Below are 21912 nucleotides of genomic sequence, written 5' to 3' on the forward strand. Positions count from 1 at the left end.
GCACTTTACAGCATTAAGCGAAGATGTATCTCTAAGCCAACCTTTGTGAAACAAATACATATCAAGGCAAGATTGCCCACATGTATGAAGAACTGAATATCTGATTTATTAAGTCACATTTTCAGGAAAGATGTGTTTCGCTCCTCTGGAACCTAACATTTGGCATGTGTACCCCCTTGTACCCCCCGCCCCATACGTACACCTAGGGGTACATAGTCTAATTTTGGGGTTTAATCAGACTAGTCATCGTTAATCTGTTCCAGTGTGTTTGGATGTTAAAAATTTATAAACTGTGCATAAATGAGCCCAAATCAGTATTTTGCCTTAATTAAGAACATCAAGTAATGTTTTAAAAACATGTATATACAAATATGGAGTACTCCTAAAACATTTATTTGTGTCAAGAGCTCCTTGAAATAATGACATTAATAATGGGTGGTACTCAGAAAACACCATTTTTCATAAAGGGGGTACCTGCTGTAGTAATTGCCTGGAGAGTTCATAATACATTTTATTGTCTATATATAACGACTCATTGGCTGGTCATTATATACCTGAGGGTGGTAACCACCAACCCCCCTCCTTTTAAACGGATTTTAATTGTTTTATTGTAATTTGGCGCCTCTGTCACTACCGTTTATGTATTGATCTAGTCCACCCTTGGTGGAGGGGTGCATTCCCATTTCTCCTATCTACAGAGAGCGACTTCTTAAAGAGACTCCGTAACAAAAATTGCATCCTGTTTTTTATCATCCTACAAGTTCCAAAAGCTATTTTAATGTGTTCTGGCTTACTGCAGCACGTTCTACTATCACCATCTCTGTAATAAATCAACTTATCTCTCTCTTGTCAGACTTGTCAGCCTGTGTCTGGAAGGCTGCCAAGTTCTTCAGTGTTGTGGTTCTGTGATGCATCTCCCCCCTCCAGGCCCCTCTCTGCACACTGCCTGTGTATTTAGATTAGGACAGCTTCTCTCGTCTCTTATCTTTTACAAGCTAGATAAATCCTCCTCTGAGCTAGCTGGGCTTTCACATACTGAGGAATTACATACAGGCAGAGCTATCTGCACTCTGCAGGAAGAAACAGCCTGACACTTCAGTGGAAGATAGCTGCAAGGGGAAAGAAACACACAAATGATCTCTTGAGATTCAAAAGGAAGGGTGTATACAGCCTGCTTGTGTATGAATGTATTTTCTATGTGTGGACATACTGTACATCAACCTACTTCCTGTTTTGGTGGCCATTTTGTTTGTTTATAAACAAACTTTTTAAAACAGTTTTTAACCACTTTTAATGCGGCGAGGAGCGGCGAAATTGTGACAGAGGGTAATAGGAGATGTCCCCTAACGCACTGGTATGTTTACTTTTGTGCGATTTTAACAATACAGATTCTCTTTAATACCTGAGTGGGGTCAGGTCATAATTCTCCCCACCTGCACATCCAGTGGTTGCCTTTGTGGTAACCCAGATTTGTGAGTATAATACTTATAATCGTTTTGTCATATATTCTTTATCGTGACATACTACACTATATTGGGCTCTCGGTTTTCATTTTTTGTATTCTTCCAAGCAGAATTTAGAAGGATTATTTTCTCCTTGCCGCCATACTGTAGGGGTGACCATTTCCCTGTAAATGAGCACCGTAAGGATAGCACAGTGCAGGCTGCCTGTGACCTGCTCCTAATGAACCAGAAAATGGTTGGGGATGTCAGATGAACAAACCTTGAAACCTTTACACAGTGACTAATTCTAGCAGGGTTCTTTAGGAAAATCTAAATGCGTTACATCTGGAACAATACATGGTCCAGGATAAATAAAGTCCGTCCTGCAACCTTGGATCAATAAACTACTTATCAAAGGCGTAATTAACTTCAACGCATGACTCAAATAGCACTAACACCAGATACAAACAGAGACTTTGTGAAACAATATATTTATTTTTCCAGAATTCCTCTATTTTCCTGCAATGAATTCTTGTCAGGTTCTCTAAGCAAGAAACCACAGAATTGTTTAATTGGAGATGCATATTTAGGTTGTGTTTGCCAGGTTTTCCGATTATTTATAACGAGGAATACCATGCTGATTTTACAATAATGGGGACATTTTAACGTTTTTTGTTAGGACTGAGTTTGTCAGAGGTCTCCATTGGATACTGTGGTAAATATTTCTTGCCTCTTTTGATCATGTCCTATAAAGCCGGTTAATGTTCTCCACAGCCATCTATAAGGCCTGGAACCCACTGCAAAACGCTATCACTAATCGCAAACGCTAGCATTTTGTACAAGCAGTTTGTCAGCGGTTTCATGAGCGTTTTAGGAAGTGATTTTACAAAGCGTATCAATTTGCCAGCGATTGTGTAGCGATTAGCATTTTAGTCTGATTGGTCCTTTCAATTATTTTTAATTTTGTTACAGTGTGTGGTAAGGTTAAAACGCTAGCAAAATCGCTCCATGCAGGTTTTAATGAGCGATTAAGCCAGCGTTTAAATACTTTACATTGAAGTGCTAACGCTCCCAAAATGCTGCATGTCCTGCGTTTGCGATTTGAGGAATCGCAAACGCTCCCGTGGAAGTTGCCCCATCCATTAACATTAGCTGAGCGTTTTGGCAAAACGCTAGCGTTTTGAATCGCTCCAGAAATGCTCACTAAACTGCTCTTGTGGGTTCCAGCACTTCGAGTAAGCGAAATAATGTTAAGCTAACACACCTCTTTCCCCCCAACTGTTCATAATCATGACTGGTAAATAGTGTGGTGGGTGAGAGGAGCTCTTTGCTTCCTGTCAGGTGTCCTTTAAAGAGAGCCCGAGCTGGGCTCATAAAATGAAAAAAAAAATAGGCTACCTGATCCGAGGGCTGGGCGGATCATGTAGCCGCAAAAAACGACGCTCCTGTGGGCTGCCATGGCCCACTTTCACTTTTGTGACCTCTGGGTCTTGATGCTGCAAGGAGAGACTGTGTGTCTGTCATAGTGTGCAGGAGGCATGGTCAGGTAGAGAGAGCTGCCCAATGGCAGCTCTGAAAACCTTGTAGGAACGCCCCTGGCAGGTGTTTTTGAACAGGGAATCGTCTCTGTTTACCTCAGAGATAGCAACAGATATTGTCGCTAATCTTGGGGGGGCTATAGCGCGGTGGTGAGCGGGCAGGGATTGGCGGTGTGGGGACACAGAGGCATATCATGAGGCAGAGAACATGCCTGTGTTCCATCTGCTCCCCCAAGAACCACCTCGGGTTCTCTTTAAGTACTGCAAATAGTGTAGTTAAGGTGCATTCCGTTTGGCGCTTCTGCATTTTACACTGAGCAAAAATGTAAATGCAACACTTTCAGTTTTGCTCCCATTTTGCATGAGCTGAACTTGAAGATCTGAAACATTTTCTACATGCATAAAGGACCCATTGCTCTCAAATATTGTTCTTAATCCTGTCTAAATTTGAGGCCCATTGGTGTTCTATATACCATCACTACCTGTTGCAGCATGATAATGCGCGGCCCCATGGTGCAAAGATCTGTACACAATTCCTGGAAGCTGAAAACATCCCAGTTCTTGCATGGCCAGCATACTCACCGGACATGTTTGATAATTGTGCATTTAAAAGACTTTTTTTGAGCGTGTGTATGTGAAGAGACTTAGAGGCGATTTAAAATAGATTGATACATACCTGGGGCTTCCTCCAGCCCAATTCGCATGGATCGCTGCCACGCCCGCCATCCTCAGCCATCTCTATCGTCTGTATCGGATCTCGGAACTTCGCCAGTCGCAGACAGTTTTACCCTTGCGCAATGACTCCCTCCGTCTCCCCGGCACCTTCCTTACGCACTGCGCTTTTGTCAACTGGCCCTGACTGGCCGAAGTGACTGGACCCAGCACTGGCGAAAGAGCCAAATTAAAATATATTTGTACATACCTGGGGCTTCCTCCAGCTCCATCTGCATTGATCGCTCCATTGCCACCGTCCTAAGCCGTCTGTTTAAAGCGAATCCGAGATGAAAAACAAACTATAACAAGTAACTTGTCTATATATCTTATCTAAAGTTTAGATAGTTTACACAGCAAATCTAGCTGCAAACAGATTTAATAGAAAATTATTATTTATTCCTGTGATACAATGACAGCAGCCATGTTGTTTGTAAACATTACACAGAGGCAGGCTTATCTGCACCATCAGCACTCAGACTTTGAAAAAAAAACCTAATCACCCCTCCTCCCCTCTGCCTCTGAAATCAATGGCTAGTAACACCTCCTCCTCCCCCTGCCCAGACTGAGCTCCCATGAGCCCTTGCTACTGCCAAGGCTCTCTGAAAACCTGTGGGCCTAGTTTATTTAGTTTATAGGGAATTAGAGTATTAAAACAAAAACAAAAAAGTATTTAGCTTGAGGAATGCCCTATAAACAATAGGAAAGGAACACAATTATGCAATGAGTAAAAGTTCACCTCGGATCCACTTTAAGGCACACCTGTGTAATATTCATGCTGTATAATCAGCACCTTGATGTGCCACAACCGTGAGGTGGGATGGGTTATCTTGGCAAAGGAGAAGGGCTCACTAACACCGATTCAGACAGATTTGTCAATAATATTTGAGAGTAAGCGGTGTATGTAGAAAATGTTTTAGATCTCTGAGTTCAGCTCATGCAAAATGGAAGCAAAACAAAGTGTTGCGTTTATAGTTTTGCCCAGTATATGAACAAAGATAGCCCACACTAAGCTCCCTAAATCACTATGGTTATTGATTTAATTTATGGTTTATTGATTTAAAAGAAAAGTCACACCTGTATTTTGCTTGTAAACGCAGCAATCTTATATGATCCTTTCCCATGTAAGTCAGCTCTCCGCGGCTGCATATTGTGAACTGCGTTGGAAAGTGACAGCTTCCCGAATTGTGGAGCTTGTTGATTAACCCTCTTCCCAGCTAAGCCCTGCATCTCGTGTTGTGGAAGGAAATGTAAGCCACAATCTTATAGGAGATCTCAACCACAATTACAAGCCTGGAAACAAAGTTTAACATTCCCAAACCTCAAAAACATCTCGACTCCAGTTCCATAAAGCATCAAAGCCGCTATTTTCGTTGTGAATAGGCACCTAGTCCTACTTAAATATTCCCAATTAGTCAAAAATACATTTTACAAATTAAGGCAATTACAAAAGCCAATAACTATCCACAAACTTGTCAGTTGTACGCATACCATATATTATGCTATTACTCCACATTTTTACACGTCATTGCATTTTTTGATAGTTTTTTGACGTTTATAATTAAATAATGTATTTACGAAATTGTACACGATAATTGTAAAGCTCCGCTTTGGCTACTGCAGAGAAAGTTTTCGTTTGACATAGCCCTTTAAAAAGAAATTCTACCTTCGATATAAAATTGCAATAATCATAGACCAGGACTGTACAAGCGTTTTTGTAAGTTCATGTTGTTAAACTGATCTTTCCATTACACTTTGCAGAAAGCCAAGGATATATCAAAATGGCAAAAACATAAATGCGTATTTTCTTGCAGCCATGACAGCAGCAAACTGTGTGGTGTACAGACATCCCACAAACTAATAAACTGCACAGAACTGCACCTGCACATATCCATTGACTGACAGCAAATTGTGACAAAGTATATGAATTGAAATAATGTTTTCTAAAAATCCCTACAACATATAGAGCTTGCGCCCCCCCCCCCCCCCCACACACACACACACACACACGCACAAAAGGAAAGTTATGTTAAAAATGTTGGTAATATAATCATGCTCTTAACACAGGCTGTTTATGTGCCTACACACATTCAGTTTTGATTGTCCAATAACCATTTGCATGTAGTATGAATGCCAGTCATTATTGACAGTACTCAACAGTCACAATACATGTTCATACAGTTTTTCAGTTGTTCATCCAGAATGCCCAGCCCTCTTTCAATCCCAATTCTCAGGCCCAAACGTCGGCTCAGATTTCCGGAGACAAACAAAAGCATAAACAGAACATATGAACTCTGATGAAGCAAGGTTAACCCTTGCGAAACAGCTGTCAGACAACTTTCCTCCCCCCACTGCTGTAACCTGTGTGTCGACCCGGTCACAATAAAGGGCATTTTTATACCAGCAGTGCCCTTCTCTCTTCCTTGATTGACTTGGACTTTGCACTGCCTGGGAGCACGCTGCAGGTAAGCCCAGTGTGACCTGGTAGCCATCCCTGCCGCATTTAGTGCCAGTTTTTGCTCCTGTTTTACATAAACAGAACATAGGGTGATATTGTTTGAGTCATGTGTAAGCCTCCACCTTCACTCCATGCCATGGTGCAGTTTTTCACCTCCGGCACACACATGCAAGATATCCACTCATCAGACAAAGGTGCTGACCAAGCAATAGACCAGCAAAAATGCTTATTCATTTACATCTGGCTTCCAAAACATCGCTCTGTCTATTATGAATTTCTCGATCAATCACCTATGCTTTTATTACTGTCAGTGTTCCATCTTTTGTGAGGATGTGTTTTGAGTGCAAATGATTCATTGTGCAAGTCATGGTATAGTCCCCTGTTCACTTTTATAAACACTAAAAAAAAATCCAAAAGGCTCGCTGCTTTACAGAACTATCAAATGTTTTATTTAGGTTTGCACATGAAGATGGGCTTTGAATGGATGTAAGCGGCTCTCACTGTAAATTACTATAGCTGTATATGCTGCCAGATTGAGCCTGGGATTTCTTGTTATATTGGTGACTGTTATGTAATGAGGGGCTGTAGTCAAAATAACATAATAATTTTTTTTTTATTTTTTTTTACAATATTCATTTATAAATGATGAAGTTGCCCTTTGTTAAATCTTTCCTCTTCCTGATTTTCTTTCTGAAATTTATCACAGATGGTAACATCTTTAGTACTGGCAGGTGATCTCTCCGGAATGTTCATTTAAAGCCCGTTTCCACATGTGCCGGCCATCCACCACTTGTGCACCGTGATTACGCATCCAGCTATGGGGAGTGAGACTCGGTGTCCAGAATTCTGAAGCAGTGCTTCAGAAATTTTTCTCGCAAGCAAATTCGGAAGCTGCCAATTGATTTCAGTAGGCTGAGATTCCGGATCCACACAATCAGGCCTGGTGAAAATGGGCCCTTACTCAGTTTTTAAAGGACAACTGTAGTGAACGGTATATGGAGGCTGCCATATTTATTTCCTTTCAAACAATACCAGTTGCCTAGCATCCCTGCTGATCTATTTGCTTGCAGCAGGGACTGAATAACACCAGGAACAAGCATGCAGCTAATCTTGTCAGATCTGACAATAATGTCAGAGACTCCTGATCTGCTGCATGCATGTTCAGGGTGTATGGCTAAAAGTATTAGAGGCAGAGGATCAACAGGACACAGCCAGGCAACTGTGATTGTTTAAAAAGAAATAAATATGGCAGCTCTGTATACCTCTCACTACAGTTTTCCTTCAAGCCAGTAAAAAGGATCTCTGATCTCCCAGAATGCTCGGGGTTTGGGGGCATGATTCCACATAATAAACAGCCTAGGCAACGCCTCAGCTGAAAGGGAGGGGGGCATACACAGCAATATATAGCTATAGGCAGTGTTTCTGATGCTGAAACCAGGCTATTTAACATAACAGTAGAAATCCTAAATAATTTACTGCATTCTGAAATATGTTATAGTTCCGCTTTAACGTCCAATGTACTAGGAATGTAACTGATTTTAGGATTATGTAATATTCTCTTCTATAGTCCTGTACATGGCATCATTTTACTATGTGAGTACATGGCCCCCCTTTGAATACAAGTTATCATCGGCTCGGTATATTGGCGTTTGGGGACGGCAGTAGCTGGCTTGCTCTGGTATAAAGGTAATGACCTGCAAACAAGAGGATTTTCTCACCCAATGTGCCAAGGCGAGTGGCAGAGCAGTCCTATTTCCTTGGCCCTACTTGTGGAAAGGTGGATAGATCCTTTCATTATACACACATGGCTGTTACTCCTGGACCCGTTTTGTTGAGCACAAGCGTCGGACGCTTCATAGCTGGGAATGTGAAATGAAAACATGGCATGTTTTATGTGTGGGATTTGAGCAGATTCCAGTCATCGTTTACATGGAGCTTTCTGTTTTCCACTTCTCGTCCAGCTCCACATATTTTGTTTGCTTTGCAATTCCTTTTTCAAATCTCTATTCCTGTTTCTGTAATGCAGAGTTTCTCTTGTGAATACCTGTAAAACATATTGTAAGATGGCCATTTCTGATTGGTTGTTAGCACTGTAAAATATCCTCATCTGACTATAGTTTTGTAATTACTGAATAAAATAGCTTTTTCATTAAAATTTTAATTTATGATTATTTAGACAGTTTTTGTCTGTAGTAAAATCTTAATTCACCTGGATTGAAATTCTTAAATTTATCATTGATTTACTGCTGGCATGATGCATTATTGTAGGACGATTCATTTTTGTATATACAGTAGGTGTGAAAGATTTTGGCACAATCGGGTTGTGCTGTGACTTTGATTGCATATTAGTGGCCTGCATCCACCACACAATTTGTTATGCAGTGCCGGACATTTGTCTTCTGTCTATGTTTTGTTTTTTCCCTCCATGTAGTGTAGCATTTTCTTACTTTTTATTACTCATACAGTTATCATATTTGCTTTTGTGCAAAAGTAATATTGTCTGTTTATAAATTACAAATTCCCGAAGTACAGTGTATCTGCTCTGAAAGCTGCCATTGCATTTTCTTGCATAGCTGCAATATTTATATATTAAAATCTAGTGATCACTTCCCTTCTCTTTCTGCTTCACAGCTCAGTTCTGGCAGTTTGCTAATGTTTACTAAATGTATCTGACAAAGGAATGTAAACAAAAGATAATGTTATCGCCTCTTTGGATGTGGCAGGCAGCTTTCCACTGAAGCAAGGAGCTTTCCAAAGTTCTGTGTTTAACTGTTTGAATGCTGCGCTTCTACAATTTTTTTTGTGGCAGTAAATTTTATGCTGTAAATAATCTTTTTGAACAAGAGGAAACGCTGATGTCCATACCACTTTAACGTCATTAACTTCACCTACCCTGGACCTTTGAGTGATGTTCAATCATTTTCAAAAGTATTTTTCCTTAACCCAGCACTCTGTGTGTCCTTCCCAGTCAGCTTAACACCTTCTCTCCTCCAGAGGATCCAGCAGTTGGGTAACCACTTCACAGGGAGAGAGCATTTTAGGTTTCAGCGATATTGTCCATATTTTAAGGTTGTTTTTATATAAAGTTTTGCTATACACAGTCATCCCAGGTTCAGATTGCTCCAGATGTATAGCCAACATATGCATATAGTACAACAACAACAAAACATAGTGGACAATGCTCAGTAGCCATAAGCATTTCTGATATGTGAAAACGTTTTCTCATTCAAATTATGTCTACCTGCGCTATGGCAGTTGCATCTGTCAGAGCTTTAGTCTTTTGTTGTCTAAGTTGTTGTTGTAAATTCATCTTTGTTCTGTTCATGTTTTAGGTGGAGGTCCAGTCCTGTTGTGTCTTCTTTCCCAGAGACAGTCTGCCATCGCCAAGCACTATTGTGTCCAATGACATTCCAGGGACAGTGCGGAGCTGGTACCATGGCCAGACCTCCATGCCGGGGACACTTGTTGTCTGCTTGCCACAAATTAAGATTATGAGTGCTGGACACAAATACATGGAGCCAATTCAGGAGATCCCATTCTTGGTCCCTAGACCTATAGTGGAAGAAGGTAAGATGCTTTTTCCTTATTCGCTTGTTTTGGTTACTATTGCCCAAACGTATTACACAACACTGTATCTGTAGGACCGTGTACAATTATCTGCAAAAGAGCTCAGCTGAATGTCCCTACATAAACGTACCCACAGTAGGACCACATTGTCAGTATGTTTTTGGGTTGTGAGTGAAAACTCAGAAACCGGTGTGTGTGTGATTTTAGGTTGGTTTGCCTTCTTAAAACAGAAGGAATTTACAGTAATTCAGCTTTAAGTTACTGTATTTTTTGGACCATAAGACTCACTTTTGCTCCCCCAAAAGTGTGTGTGTGTGGGGGGGGGGGGGGGGGGGAAGTAATTGCATCTTATAGTCCAAATGCAGGGACTTCTTCACTTGTGAACGCCTGCCAATACAAACCTCCAACCTGCCGCAATGTCGGGAACTCCCTGTACTGTGCCCATGCAGAGTCGGAAACGGGGACAAACGGAGGACCCGGGGACACAAAGAAGCATAGAGGAGGATATAGAGGGGGACAGAGGACGACACAGGGAGAGGTGCAAGGGGGCATGAGGTATAAAGAGGGCATAATCCACAAGATGCCCCTTCATCATGGATGCACCACGTTTAGTATCTATTTTTTTCCTCTTGGTTTTTGTCCTCTCAACTTAGATGCGTCTTATGGTCAGGTGCGTCTTATAGTCCGAAAAATAGCTGAATTATTGTAAATTCCTTCTGTTTTAAATGGAAGGTTAAGGGACTATCCCAAAAAAATAAAAATCCCCATCCACTTACCTGGGGCTTCCTCCAGCCCGTGGCAGGCAGGAGGTGCCCTCGGCGCCGCTCCGCAGGCTCCCGATGGTCTCCGGTGGCGAGCCCGACCTGGCCAGGCCGGCGGCCAGGTCGGGCTTCTTGTACACTCCAAAATGCGCCCCACGGCGGCATGCTGACGTCATCGGACGTCCTCCGGTCTGTACTGCGCAGGCTCAGAACTACTGTGCCTGCGCAATACAGCCCGGAGGATGTCCGATGACGTCAGTGCGCCGCCGTGAGGTGCATTTTGGAGCGCACAAGTAGCCCAACCTGGCCGCCGACCTGGCCAGGTCGGGCGCGCCACCGGAGACCATCGGAGACCACCGGGAGCCTGTGCAGCGGCGCCGAGGGCACTTCCTGCCTGCCACGGGGTGGAGGAAGCCCCAGGTAAGTGGATGGGGATTTTTGTTTTTTTGGGATAGTCCCTTAACCTTCCATTTAAGAAGGCAAGCCAACCTAAGCATTGCTTTTTAGTAGGAGGGCTTTTTGGTTTCTTTTATTCCTCATACTCTCCTTGTGGTTTTAGGTCACCCTGAGCTGCTTAGTTACTGTGTAATTTTAGCCACTGGTAGGTTTGACGAAAGTAGTGGTAATTAATGGTATACAGCACCCCTGCTACTTATGTCCAAGACACCTTTTATTGCACAAATATTTGGACACGGATACTTTTCCAGTATGCGGAAGTCAAAAAACATGCACAACATTAAAATAACATTCCGTGCAGAACAACAATTAAAACCTGAGTTTACCATGAACCATGCGACATTGGCCTCCTATCAGATAATTCTACTGCTATGTAATACCTTTGTAGAGTGGGTGCAGGCCTGCTCCCCAATATCCTTTAAACATGCAGCACACGCACTATAAATCATTCACACGGCAGCTGTGTTCCCCTAATGGGGATAAAGTAGGTCAGTGTCTTTTGCATGCAAACGATGTGTAACCTGTTAGATTGTGATAGAATATTGCTGCTTGCTCCTAGAGCCAAAATCAAATAAGTTCCTGCATTCGCTGCTGTGTATAAAAATTGTATGAATACTTGCGGTTTGGTCCCATCTCCAACTGCCTACTGATAGGTTTGACGCAAGAAACCGATAAGCTGAGTTTCGGTAAAACATGCTTAGCGATACTCTGCTGTTTTGTCTACATGGCACTATGGACCTCCGGCTATTACATATCTTAATTGTATTTCAATCTGGTGGTGGCGCTACACAAACAACTAAAGGGAGTCCATATGTTTTCAGTGCATATACACTCAATTACAATTGTTTTCCTAGGGTTCTCATGTAGTCGCTGTTTTTCATTCAGAAAGAAGATGGCACTATACAAACAGTTGTAAGAGTCCATATGTTTTCAGTCTATATACATTCAATCACTGTTGCTTTCCCATGCAGATATCCTTAATTGCTTCCTATAGGTTGGCCACCACCACACCCGATGAAAACAATCACCAGATAGCAGGCAGAGCCAGGACAAGGTCCTCCAGCACCCAAGGCTGAGACGCCAAAGTGCGCCCCTCCATCCCTGCCACCCCAGCCATCACACACTGATTGCTATTAGACTAAGGGGCGCCACAGGGCCCACAACCTCCCCAACACCTGAATAAGAAGTGTGGCACTCACAAATATTTATGTAAATGAGAAAGATTGAAACAATTTCACACCCATTGGTGTGCTCAGGCATGGAAAGGAAGGAAGAAAAAATGCATGATCTGTAGAAGCAGAAGACGGGCGCCATCCAATGCCTCATGTGGTTTATTGTGTATCCAAAAACATCCAGCAAAATCTTTGACAGTCATACGGTCACCAGCAGCATTATATGTCCCTGTCACTGAGCCTTGCACATCAGTGCAGAGATGGGCACTATGATGATTTGCAACGGCCGTTTCACGACCCTGTGGACCAAGCGTTCACAGGGATGCGAAACGGCCACCCCCATATTGATATAAGTAAAGGGACCTGCCCAAGTCTCTCAGGGATGGATCCCCCCCACCCCCCTGAACTTTACTGTGTTGGAGGATCACAAACTTAATCCGTGCTCTCCTTTTGTTAAATTCGGCATTTTCATTTTCAAATTTTTTTTAAACCAGATAATAACATTTCAGATTAATCTCTACAATCAGAGCAACACTTAGAACAATAGACCCCTCTTAATAACAATAAATATCCCAAAAATAAAATTCCATAATATAAAACCGAGCACATCAGTCATAATCCTCATAGAAGAGGCAAGGTTCTGTGATAGCAATAACTATATATTATATCCTAACCCTAAACTGTACATCACCTCGGTTGCCTGGTGATGGCAAACCCACCCGACACCCATCTCTGCCCCCCCCCCCCCTTACACCCATCTCTGTTCCCTATAGGTACTAGGAGAGTGGCAGATCTCCACATTACTGACCTACTAATGAATCGCATCCATCCTACCTACATTCTCAACCACCAATCTTCCACACCATTCATACCCACTGCCAAGTACCCAAAGAATAGAAGAAGAAATAAACACCCTTATCATACTTTATTATATTTTAAGGTTGCAGTTTGAGATGCGTAACTGTAAACTACCATAAGATAGACGTTGATTCAAAATATGTAACACCTCTGTATGACTGCAGCTGCAGTGTTACTTTAACACAAACTATTTAAAGTGGACTCAGCAGTGCCCAGAATGATGTATTTCAATCTATTCTGCTTACAAAATCCCTATAGAAATGTAGTGGTTTCTAAAAGTTAAATTTGTGCATACGCAAGATGAGCCGTGACACAACAGAAGCACAGTGTGGAAGGGAGATTGGGGCATTTCTTTCTTTGCCCTGTGTCGAGATTTATTTATTGTATGTATAAAGCTCCAACATATTACGCAGCGCTGAGGTGGCTGCAAGCTCGAAACATATATTTATTGTTATGACGCTGGACATATTTAATTAAACTGATGTGTGGCTGGAGAATAATAAAAAAATTAAAAAAATTACAGAAGATTCTAATTTCTTTGAGTATAAAACTGCTGCTGAGCTTACCTTTTATATCCAAAAATGGTTACAATTGTTGCTAGTTTAAAGAGGATTTTTTAAGACCATTAGATCTAATGGGAATATGGGAGACTTTGGATTTAAGTAAAATGGGGATTCCTGGTGCTCTGGACTCCTACATATAGGCGGAGAAACAGGGGATTGATACTAGGCGCCTGATTGGAAGTGAAAAGGTTTTGACTATGGTAAATAGGGTTAATATATCAGACAACTGTGTCTGTAAACTTGGACATTCCAAACCAGATGTCTTGTTTACTTGTCCCTACTTATCATATCTGGCAGTATGCAGTTGTTACTGAGGCTTTTGTGTGTGTGAATATATATAGATGGTCGTGTCTGCGGCTTGTTGCGGGAGAATCGTGCAAACGTACCCACGGTGCAAAATTGCGGAAATGATCGCTGTATGCAGAAGAATGTTTTCACGTTGCTGGAATAATCGTGTCATGTGTTCGGACCTTTACAGTACAAGGTGAACACTAAAGAGGAGTAAATTCAGAACTCCCATTTCACCTTAACTAACTCTGTCAATAGTTTAATTGGGTTAAACTAGTGATAGACGTACTTTATAGGTCCAAGAAAAACCATGAAAAAGTCATAGCCTTAAATTTGTTCTACCCGACTTTAGGTTCCCAGGACATAAAAACTAGGATTAGCTCCCTGGAAAATAAACATTCCTACAGATGTTGGCAGAAGTTGAATTACTTTTTCTATTCTCATTGTTTACCTTTTATTTTTAGCTAAATTCTTTATAGCAGGACCTGATCAAGAGGAATATTTCATTACCCACAGATGACAATTTTTTTTTATAATAAGTTCCAAATATAAAGCATGATGATAGCAAAAATCAGAGGTAACGAGTTTAACATGAGAAAACTTGCATACTTGGTTGCTCTGTGAATGTCAGGAAAATTCTAGACCTTGTAGATTTTTGCTTTTGTAATGCTTATTTGCAGAAACGAACCGCTTGACCAAAGTAACGAATTGGTAAGATTTGTGTTTTATACTGCATCCTAAAATAGTCAGAGCACTTTTTACAGGGAACCAGAAGTGAGAGGTATGTGGAGGCTGCCATGTTTATTTACTTTTAAACAATAGATGCCTGGCATTTCTGCTGATCTCTTTTAGCTGCAGTAGTGTCTGAATCACACACCTGAAACAAGGATGCTGCAGCTAATCCAGTCAGATTTTTGTCAGAAACATCTGGCTTGCCTTCTTGTTCCGGATCTAGGGCTAAAAGTATGTGCTCATACCCACTACGCGATTTTTCCCAAAAAATTTTGATGACCAGCGGTTTTTTTTGTTTTTTTTTAATTAAATGATGAGCAATACTTTCTGCAATGTTGCGACGTGGGTACAGGTGCACGATTAAGCAAGCGACATTTGGCGACGCCTGGCGATAATGACTGTAAAGGCCCATACACACGGGCTACAACTGTTGCTGGAAACACATGGCCAGGGCCGGCCCTAGACTTTTTGCCGCCTGAGGCAAAATTAGAAAAAATCGCCGCCCCCAGCCGTGGGTGGGGGGGGGGGGGGGGCACCGAGCTGGAGGGGTAGCTGACAGAAAGGGGGTGTTGGGCCTAGCGGTGGGGAGGGGGGTCGGACCCCCTCCCTCGCCTGGGTCCCCCGATCTGCGTTCCTCCTCCAGCGTTAAGTAACCAGCGTGCATATGATGAAGAGGCAACGGGCGGGGGAATCACTCACCTCTTCCGCGTTCCATCGTGCGCTCCACTGACGTCACTTCCTGCAATGCCGTCCACTTACAATACAGTGCGCGGCATTGCCGGAAGTGACGTCAGTGGAGCACACGATGGAACACGGAAGAGGTGAGTGATTCCCCCGCCCGTTGCCTCTTCATCTTTATGCACGCTGGTTTCTTAACGCTGGAGGAGGAGCGCAGATCGGGAGACCCAGGCGAGGGAGGGGGGGTCCGACCCCCCTCCCCACTGCTAGGCCCAATACCCCCTTTCTGCCAGCTACCCCTCCAGCTCGGCGGGCGGCACCCAGCATCCATGGACAGGTGGGTGCTGCCCCCCCAGATCTGCCGCCTGAGGCAAATGTTTCACCCCGCCTCATGAGCGGGCCGGCCCTGCACATGGCGTGCGCATGTTGCGGCGACAGGTCATCCGTGTGTATGAGGCGCGCGCAAGGAACTGTTGCTAATCAGACCTGTCGCCAGGCGTTTGACTTGGCCAATCACCGGCAACAGCTGTTGCAGGAACAGTCGCTAGTCTCAAGTCGGTGCGGTCGTGTGTATGCTAGTCTCTAGCAACTCTTGTGCGTCCGACAGTTCATTGAACCTGCGACAGAAGTTGCTGAGCAACAGTTTCCGCTATGTTGCAGACAGGTTGTTGCCGCGTGTATATAATCGTCGCTTGTATACAACTGTCGTTGCTGGAGACTTTCAACTGTTGCTTGTCTCCATGCAACTGCAGACATCCATGCGTCGTGTGTATGTAGCTTAAATGTGGATCGGATTTTTAAGATCCCCAACGACTCCCGTGCAAGGTACCACTTGAGCTCTCGTTTGCGCCCTTCATGCACTGTCGCGTATACCCAGTGGCAGGAGGATGGATTGGGGAATGCTCGTCATTGGGGGTACGTCTCTGGGATCCATCTTCCTGCCTTGTTAGGTGAGTATTCACCTTAAAAGTATTAGAGGCAGAGAATAATAGGGCTGCCAAGCATGTGATATTGTTTAAAATGAACTAAATATGTCAGCTGCCATGTTCCTCTCACTTCTGGTTCCCTCTAAAGACTTGTAGCAGAAAGGGCACTATATTCTTTCTTGGATATTTAGGACATGCCTTTTTGGTAGTATGCATGCAGTATATGCAAAGTATAGTTCAAAAAAATGAACGTGGAACTTACTCAGCAAGAGTAGCGCTAGGAAAATGAGAGCAAAAGTGGACCAATTCCCAAGACCATCCACTCTCCATCCACGCTCCTGTTTGATTATTAAAGAAAGTCTAAAAAGGAAGCTTTTGCTGATTTCCTGCTGCAGAAATGCTGCTGGACTGATTTATGTAATGATCTTCCTCTGCCTGTCTGGGTCGGTGACCTGCAGCAAGTATATTGTTCTATTTTGACACCACCGGCTTGAAAGCTTGTTCCTGTTCTGAGGTAAAAATGAAGAAAGCTGAAAGGATAGCAGAGGTTTCCATAATCTATTCCCTGTTATTTCTCCCATAAGACTTGCTTTTTGCGTTTGTGTTTCACCGGGGCTTCATTGTGGTTAAATGGTTAGCATTCCATGCCTTATGGGTCTAATGTCTCATCCCTGTCAAGCACACTTAATGGACTTACTTTTTTTCCCTTGGGTCTTAGCTGGATTTCCTTAACATCTAACCCCCCCTCCCCCCATCCCAAAAGCATTTTTTTCTCTGGATTCATTTAATCATCCAATTCTTTGCAACCTTTTGGGGTTTTGCACACCAGTCCTCAGTATGTGGCACTGGTTCTCTGAGTTCTTGCTTGGGCATAGTTATAGCCTCGTAATCGTAGTCCACCCATCCTAATTTTTCAAAGCACAATCTGTTTACAACACTTAAGTAGATACACAGAACCGGCACTGCAACTGTCGATCAACAGGCACAGAGACTAAAGTAGGTTGCCTCTTGGAGGATTAGTAACGGGTCATGCTACAAATAGCGTGCTCAGGCTTGAAAACAGCAGGTCATGATAAGCAGAATGCAAGAGGAAAGTCGGCACATGCAAATTCGTAGCAGTAAAAAAAGCTTTATTCTTGTGGCTTCATGCGGTTAGCATAACGACACAAAGTTGATAAAAATTGTCCTACCGTTGTTCGACCGTTTCGCTCTCTTGAGCGTCTTCAGAGGCAATGCGCATTGCCTCTGAAGACGCTCAAGAGAGCGAAACGGTCGTAAGGCGGCCCCCACTGCTCCCACCTCACCCCACAGCCACATGGAGTAACGGGTAGGACAATTTTTATCAACTTTGTGTCGTTATGCTAACCGCATGAAGCCGCAAGAATAAAGCTTTTTTACTGCTACGCATTTGCATGTGCCGACTTTCCTCTTGCATTCTGACAATCTGTTTACATACACTCTCTCACAACTTTGCTTTGTGGCCTTAAAGCCCTGGTTTAGGTAGAGTTCTTGTAAATTCATATTTGGTGAAGAGGAGGATAATGTGAAATTCTCCTGTGTGTCAGGAGAACAAGAAGTGTGTCAGCTGTCCAGTCTCCTCCCCCTATCTAGTCACCATATGAGGTACGCAGGAAGCATTGGGGAGGGGCTCCAGCTAGTCTTTTGAACACAGAGCTTACCCTGCCTGCCTCCTCCATGTGCTCCAGGAAGGCCAGAGGATGGCTCTATGCTAAAAGAGAAACTCACACTCTTGGCACATCCATACTTTGCGCATAGATCTCTGGCTCGCATTAAAAGCTTTCAAAGAGATTTTTCCAGGAACAGCAGCATCAATATGACATTTTTGTAAGTAATGGTAAAGTTCTCTCTTCACCTTTACTAATAATGAAAGTTTTGCAAAGTCAAGCTAGGGCTTTAATTATCCTAATGTGTTATGGTAAAGGCAGATTTTTTTTTAGTATCTACCATATTCGCCATAGCTTTCTCTCTGAATAGAAAAGCTTTTTTTCCCCCTTTCATTGTATGGCTACAGTCAACTGCAGATTAGATTCCAGGAAATTCTCATCTTTTCCCCATGTGTGTTTTCTTAGGATTGACTGGGATAGTTTACTTTTTGTATAGCAAGGCAGCTTTGGCACTGTCTTCTTTAACATTCATTATCTCTTTCTCCCAAAGCACATACTGGTCGGTTAATTGATTACAACACAGTATTTTGCAAAACTGTTCCCACTGATCCCTCCTTACCGCACATTGGCCACAAATTGTGGTAGGAACATTAGACTTTCAGCCTGTGAGCTCTCTTGAGTGATAAGAGAGTAGCATGGATAATTGAATATACTCTGAAAAGTGATGTGCAGTATGTTGTTGCTATCCACATTTTCCATGAATAGACTTTTTATTTTTTGAACTGTTAGGAATGTCCTGTGCACAGATGTGAGCTTGTAGTTCACACAAGAGATTATAATCTTATTTCCTGCTGTATGTGATACCTGTAATGTGTGATGTAATGAGCCTTGGGTGTTGATGGGCAGTAGATAAGGATCACTAGTAACTTTTCCTGTCACTAGTGGATTATACACCTCACACCGTATTCTGACCCTTGGCCTTGTGCGGGAAGTTCTGTATCTCACCCAAGTGGAATTCATTAACTAGGAGAGAACATGATCCATGTGAGCGAAGGCTGGTCAATGATCACACTTGCAATGCATGAAACCTGCCCTCATTCATTCATGGAGTGTTTCTGCGCTGTCTTTATTCTACACAACAGATATTTTAGAGGTTCCACAATGATTCATTTGCATTAGTTGTATCGGTCAGGAAAAGGATATTTAGATACTTTTCTGAGCCAAGTCATGTTTGGTTCCCTAAAAGGATTGTTGCAGGAGATGGATGCTGAGAGTTTGGAATGCAGACTCAAGCAGGACAGAGGTATGTAAGCAAGAGATCCTCTAAACATGGACATTACAGGTCTGACTCAGCAATCGCCAGGCCAATTTTCTCTGAGCAACTTATGGCTCTGGAATCCGCAATTGGGGAAAGTATATTTGAAAATGTGATGTAGCACAAACTAATTAACAAGTCTGTTCCCTTGAAAGTAAAGCTATTTATACACTACTCAACCACAGCGCTGATTGAACAGCGATTGTCCTGGGATTGATATTAATGATATCGTGCAACATCGGCCAAGGAACCGCCATCCCCGATCATTGAATGTCAATCACAGGGCTGTTTGTGATGTGCTCCGGAAGTAAACAAACTCTTTGCCCAATTCAACGTTTACATGTTAAATGTGCATAGCCAGCTTAAATAGGCTGTATGCCTGAAATTACACTTAATTAAGTTAGTCTGTCATTTAAAAGTTATATTTACCTGCTGGCTCGATCCTCTCAAAAATCTCCCGAAGTCTGCTGAAAACACACACGTGTGTGTGTGTGTGCGCGCGTGTGTGCGTGTGGTCCACGACAGAACCAGGCGGCCCTGCGACCTTCGGAGTTTTATGGGGGAATGAACCGGCAGGTAATTTTAACTTCTAAATAACAAGACACTAACATAGATAAATAAAATGACATTTCAGGCTGTAAAGCCCCTTAAGGCCTCTTGCACACTGCAAGCGATTCCGCTTTTTAATCTGTTTTTACATCTGATTTAGATTCCGATTTGCAGTGTGCAGGGAGCAAACTGCAAATCGGAATCGGATGTAAAAACCGATTAAAAAGCGGAATCTGAATCGGAATCGCTTGCAGTGTGCAAGAGGCCTAAGTCTGTCATGACTGTTAAGGTCCATGATTTTTTTTTGTGGCAAACTTTTTTCCACGATATTGCGTAACATCATTTATTGAATTTTTGTTAAATGATGTTTCATGTCACAGGACACCCAAGGAAATCGTTAGTTCTTAACTATTTTTGGACCAGTAGTTTCTAAATGACCACCATGTTGGATCATATCGTGGAGGATCGTTCTCATCCTCATTGACCTCTGCAGTAGTTTGCAGTGATGGTTTGTTTCTGATGATGTCAACGACGCTTGCAGAGTTGGCCATTTGGATCGGGGAATGATAGTTTATCGGTGTAGATCCCCGATCCATTTGGCCGTAAATACATAGCTTCAGAACTATAATGCTGACCATTAAGCTATTATGTGTTGCCAAAGCAACAAAGATGAAGTTGTATGTGTATGCCATGGTGCCCATGTATTAACTAAAACACTCAAAATCAATTTTGTGAGCCAATTTGAGTATAGTACCATTAAATAAGTAAACAATACCTACAAATACTGAAAAATAAACCGATTTTTCATAAATATAGGTTAAAAACACCAGATGAGAATTCTAAAACACATTAGAGGAAAGTTGAGATAGGTACTATATGCTGACACTTGTCTTTCTTGTACCCACTTATAATATTGGCAATACACATTAAAGTCTTGATCAGGATACAAAAACATTTTTATTATGATTTTTTTTTTATTCTGTAATAATATACTGTAGGTGACATAATTAATGTAGTAACAAAAGAATGCTCATACAGTGTATTGCAGTATAGTCTGCACAAGTAGTGCCCGATGCTTGTTTCACAAGTCCCTATCCCCCTTCTTCAAAGGGAAAGAATAGTAGTCATAAAAGTTTCACCTACATCATCTTTTAGAAAGCACACAAGATTTCAACATGACCCACAGGACATTTAAGATGACCCAAATGCTAAGATGCATTGTGAAAGAGGAACTCAGCAGTACATGTGGTGATGCAATTGAGTCCTCAGGTACTCTGTTGCATAGATCCCATGCTGTTCTCAAATGCTTCCTCAGTGGGAAACTTATCAGCCACAAATAGTAAACTTTGCGTGCCGTGCTTTTTCACAGCAGCATGCTTCACAGAAGCTGAAAAAAGAGAGAAATGATCTCTAGATACTTTGTAATATATAAACATAGCAGCAATGCAGTAAAATGCAATGGCAGCTTTCAGAGCAGATAAACTGGGAAATTGTTATTTGTGGATTTTCTCCCATTCCGTAGACAGTTTTAACTCAATTAATTGCCTTTATGAACAACCCTCGTATATAGGCCTTAAAGGCCTCCCGTGTCCATTGGGACATTGTAAGAGGCTCATTCGATCTAAGGAAATGATGCAAGTGTTTTAGTCTATCAACATGGGAAGTAATAAGTGAGAACCATAAAGCATTCATCTTCCAGGCAGACCTAAGATTAGATGGTAGGGCACACATTTGCATGGAAACAATCAAAGGGGAATTGTCCGACAGGCCCCGGGCCTCGTATTGAGGCATTCTGTCAGTAGGCTCCAAGCCGGTGAGTGTGATCGCGAGCGCCGCACAGGAGCAGAAGATGCCGACCTGGCAAGGTCGGCATCTGCAACAGAGGGGTTCCCGGGACACCGGAGCAGCAACCAGAGACAGATAGGCTGCCAGGGGTTTTTCTTTTACCTCACATCTGTCCTTTAAGGAAAAAATATTTTGACATGCAGTTAAGTTTTCACTAAAGGTAGCCTATGATTATGTATTTCTTTCTTGTTTACATTGCTCAGTAGTTTTGCATCAAGGTCACTTTAAGTTTAGTTTGCTGCTTTCGCTGTGAATGCAAGTTCTCTTTTAATATACTTGTTTTGTTGCTCTGATGCAAGTAGGAGTAAAATGGAAAAATAACTAATGCTGGGAATACACGGTTCGTTTTTGCCTTCGTTTAAACCTTCGATTCGTTCGGTAAACGAATCGAGTGTTGAAAACGTATGTGAAAATAGTCATATTCTCAT

The 21912-nt window shown here is 42.4% G+C and overlaps 1 protein-coding gene across 4 annotated transcripts in view; it reads left to right on the forward strand.

The window, feature by feature from the left end:
• VPS13B (vacuolar protein sorting 13 homolog B) overlaps positions 1-21912 on the forward strand; it is a 1202086-nt gene that overhangs the window by 529625 nt on the left and 650549 nt on the right. For all 4 annotated transcript variants that reach the window (XM_068237718.1, XM_068237720.1, XM_068237719.1 and 1 more), the window contains exon 23: positions 9482-9716. In XM_068237718.1, the coding sequence (XP_068093819.1) occupies positions 9482-9716 (235 nt within the window). The remainder of the gene's footprint in view (positions 1-9481; positions 9717-21912) is intronic.

This window comes from Hyperolius riggenbachi, chromosome 5 (genome assembly GCF_040937935.1).
Source record: "Hyperolius riggenbachi isolate aHypRig1 chromosome 5, aHypRig1.pri, whole genome shotgun sequence".
Lineage (NCBI taxonomy): Eukaryota > Metazoa > Chordata > Amphibia > Anura > Hyperoliidae > Hyperolius > Hyperolius riggenbachi.